Source organism: Laccaria bicolor, genomic scaffold, assembly GCF_000143565.1.
Source record: "Laccaria bicolor S238N-H82 LACBIscaffold_96 genomic scaffold, whole genome shotgun sequence".
Taxonomy (NCBI): domain Eukaryota; kingdom Fungi; phylum Basidiomycota; class Agaricomycetes; order Agaricales; family Hydnangiaceae; genus Laccaria; species Laccaria bicolor.
The window spans coordinates 51,369-55,849 of NW_001889967.1; the positions used below are offsets into that span (position 1 = coordinate 51,369).

At 38.7% G+C, this 4,481-nt stretch overlaps 1 protein-coding gene across 1 annotated transcript; it reads right to left on the reverse strand.

The window, feature by feature from the left end:
- Window positions 1-492: 492 nt before the first annotated feature.
- Window positions 493-1,998, reverse strand: LACBIDRAFT_335571 (uncharacterized protein; the record flags this gene model as incomplete). The annotated part of the gene is made up of 8 exons (XM_001890433.1): window positions 493-539; window positions 696-745; window positions 774-775; window positions 882-948; window positions 1,336-1,389; window positions 1,526-1,687; window positions 1,803-1,831; window positions 1,978-1,998. The coding sequence occupies 8 exons, from the start codon at window positions 1,996-1,998 to the stop codon at window positions 493-495; spliced, it is 432 nt and encodes a 143-aa protein (XP_001890468.1).
- Window positions 1,999-4,481: the final 2,483 nt, after the last annotated feature.

Consider the following 4,481-nt stretch of genomic DNA (forward strand, 5'->3'; position numbering starts at 1 on the left):
TTTCATGGATTCTCTGAGACAACAGAAGGTCACATTGTGGAAGCAATAAAAACTCTGCTTGGGGTGTGTGTTTCCCTCAATCACACATGCGTTGTTGAACATCCAGATAGTTCATGCTCTAACTTGGAGCCAAAGGATGGCGAGGACGCGTTGTTGAGGTCAAATTTGAGCATTGGGGTGAGGGGCCAGTGGAGGGGGAGGGGGAAGTGCTTTGGATTCAGGGAGGGACTTTCTGACTCTTCTCAGATGATATCAATCTTGTAAATACATGGGTGGGATGTTGGTGGGTGGAAAATTTGATTGAGGATGCCAGATAGAATGAGGGATGGACTTGATGAAACAAGTTGTTGTTGGTTGTTGTTGGTGTTGTCTTTTTCAATCGAAGAGATTAGTGTTCCAGGCTTTGTTTATTCTGAAAATATGGAATTACATAGAAGATGTATTGGTAAACAGGAATGTCAAGTCAGAATGAATTAGTTTGGTGTGTGGCCATTACAAAACGGGAATGTCCTTAGCCTGTCCAAAGGAGTGCCAGAACACTGTACTCTTATGTTTAAGATGCTTCAAGTCATCACTATATCTCACAGATAGAATTCTGATGATATCCTTTTGATGGCAAAACAATGAAAAACAAATAAAATACCTCTTTTTTTTTTGATAGATGACTGTCAGCAGCTTCATAGAAAACAACAAACATGCAAGGAAACATGCAAGGAAGGGAATGAAGTGGGCGTGGGTCCAAGGTCTACCCATTATGAGAAGTTTAAACTTACAACTATACAAGAAAATTCTGCACCATAGCATTAACATTCCCTAGGCTCTCCATCGAGATCTGCCTCCATAGCAGACAGTGCGTGATTGACATAGATATTCCTACACACACTGGGCACTGGTTCAGATGCAGTCAGTGGGGTAGTCACTGCAGATGCTGGTTTCTTGTCATGTTGACTATAAAGGAACCATCCACAAATGTAGCTCTGCGTTGATGGCATCATCATTCTCCTTGTTAGTGTTATCAGGCTTGTCATGGGTTAGATAGCAAGAAGAGTTCCACAGCATGCTTAGAAATTTGATTGAAGGAAACATCCTTCAAGCTTCAAATATAAGATATTTAATTTGAGGAGCATCTGGCAGTCAATGTGAGCTTTGTGTCACCTGTGAAATATGAGCAAAATTTTATAATGATACAATATGAAGCACTGAGTGAAATGGGGCCTAGACCCATACACATAAAATTAGAATGCATTGGTTCTTTAGAGCATGACTTTTATAGCTCATGTTTCCCCTCTTCTTTGCTATCTACTACCCCACTGTCACCTTTCATGCCTTGCACACCGCTTCTGGCTGTTTTGTACTAATTCATATACACATATTCCTGTATCCTTGTATCTGCATATACACATATTCTTGTATTGATGAATCCATGTATATGTGTATCTTTGTATTCATGTATCTATGTTATTCTTGTATCCACATATATGCTATGTGGATACATGAATACAGTTGAACCTCTCTTATCCCATACCTCTGAGAACCCATAACCTCTCTTATCCCCTCTGAGAACCCATAACCTCTCTTATCCCATAGCATTTTGCATCCAACAAGTTCCCATACCCCATACCCCATACCCCATACCCCTCCCCAGCCAAAACCCATAGGTTTTTTGTCAGACAGACCCTTCAATTGGCTGTTAAATATTTAGTTTACCAAGCACAGATATGCATGTGCTTGTCAAGTAGCTCAAAATTAAATAAAAGAAGCTTTTACTCCCAAAAATATTCCCCCTATGCCTCCCAACCCACATGACACCCTTAGAAAAGGCCTTGTGACACTATGTCCAATCACACAGATATGGAAATCTATCAGAAGAGCTGCATGTGAGAATATTGAGATACTATATTTGGTCAGGATATGCAGATTCTTGACTTTTTCCTTGATCTAGCTTCAACATCATATTGTGCAGCCTAAAAAACTTACATTGAGTCTACCAGATACCATGAAGATGTGTTGCAGCCTCAGATCATTGCCAACATGAGGAGGCAAAAAAACAAGATATCCAAAGGTATGTCACAACCATGTCACTGAGGGATTTTGGTCAATGTGATAGTCTTCCAAGCACACACATTTTGTTCTCAAAATCAATTCTGATGACTTCTGCTGATCCTACTTGCCTGAAATTTTAAAGCTGTGCTTGGTGTTGGTATTAGACAGTATCTATGTAAAAAGAATTGGGAGTAAGTCTAGCACAGCAGGTGTTCCTGGCAGCCTTGTAACTACTTCAACCTATTTCCAACATTTTTTTGATGATTTTGTGCGATTTTTTCTCATCAATTTTTAGAATCTATTTTTAACCATACCTCTATTAGCCCATAACCCATAGCTCAGGCTGTCCACTGAGGGGTATGGGTTAAGAGAGGTTTGACTGTACAACAATATGCATATATGGATACATGAATACAAGGATACATGTATACATGGATACAAGAATATGGGTATATGTGGATACATGAATAAAAGGATAGGTGTATACATGGCTACATAAATACAAGCATATGTCTGTATTACTTTCATTTTGAGTATCTACAATATTGCACCAGAAGTGCCATGATGGATACATGTATATATACAGATATTCTTGTACTATGTATACATGTATTCTTATATTTATGTATACATGTATCCTTGTATTCATGCATCTTAGCAAGAGGTGTCAGATCCACCAATCACAGCCGTCTATGCTGTTACACAAATGTGACAAGCGGCAATTTCCGTAAGTCGGCACATCAGCGGCAATGATGGTCAGCGTCTTGTACATGTCAGTGTCTCAGCAGCTTTCATACAAACATCTAATTTATTCAGAAGGTAGCTCAATAACATTTGGAAAGAGTGGTTTGAATGGGGTGTTACAGTCATTACAATTAGAACTATTACACAAAGTTAAAGGAAGTTGACGAGACATCTGTTGTAGTGTGTGTGAGATAGGATGGTTACATACCAAGTGATTTGAATTACATCTGGCTTTTTCTTGAGCGGAAGATACATATGCAACTCCTGGCCATAATTGACAAATTCATTGCATCATGAGGAAAGAGTTTGACAGGTGCCCTTGGAAGCGCCTCCGATTTTCTTGAGAGGCTGATATTCTTTGTTGTAAGTCAATTGTAAGTTGTAAACAATTGATGAGAATTTGAAAGTGAAGGGCTATGTGCAGAGAAGAAAGATTGGGGGAGTACACTATTGACATTATCAATGCACCATGTATGTCGAGAAGGATGTGTCTTTAGTGGAGGCATGTTCGCGTTATGTTGGTGAGTTTGGAAGCAAATGCCGCTGGCCTGCTGTCTACCAAACATACCATGCAAAGTGCTCCCCTACCCTCCCCATCACATCATTGACAGCCAGGATCAGCGGATCTGACACCTCTTGCATCTTAGCTATTCTTGTATTTATGTATCCACATATATGTGTATTCTTGTATCCATGAATGTGTATCCACATATATCAGGTATCCATGTATATGTGTATCCTTGTATTCATGTATCCATGTATACACATATACTTGTATACTTGTATCTACATATACACATATGCTTGTATTCATGTATCCTTGTATCCATGCATACATGTATCCTTGTATTCACATATACACATTACACATATACATGTATCAAGTATCCTTGTATTCATGTGTTCATGTATTCATGTACCCTTGTATTCATGTATCCATGTACACATGTATCTGTATAAATACTAAATGAGTGTTAGATAAACTCAGTGTTTGTACACATATTCTTGTATTTATATATCCATGTATACAGTATTCTTGTATACATATATCCTCATTGAGGGCTGATTTTTGAAGTCATCCTGTCAACTCAGCAGATGAGCCATGCAGCAATAAGTATGTGCAACATTGAATCCATGCTTTTGATACTTTCACTGCATTCTCTTTGGCTGATCATCTTCAAGTGACATTTTCTGGACCTTACCATGGTGTTATGCTGCAGGATTGGACTGGGAAATTACAGTATCACATTGTTTGCACTGCTTTCTGCCATTCATTTTGAAGGCTTCAAGTGCATCAGGTGGGAGGGATGCATGGGCATGGACAAGAAGTTGATTCACAAATGAAAAGAATGAAAAAGCTACACAAAATGTTAACACTCTTGGCAATAATTCACTACCAAAATTTTGGACAACTTCTAATTGAGCAGTGTGCTTGGCTCATCTTGTTACGATATGGCTCGTAATCTTTGGTGTACTCCTATGAGTATACAAGTTGTCAGTAGAAATTGAATACAAATGAATAACTATCTGGGTTACCAAAGAAGACACGAGCAGGACTGTAGGGTTCTGTAAGTATCTTTGAAGTATTTTAGAGACTTTGAAACTGAGTAAGGAAATTGAGTACCAGACTGCTGAATGATTAGAGCGAGTCTTTAATTATATGTGATGTTAGTGTGAAGCATAACAATCTTAGG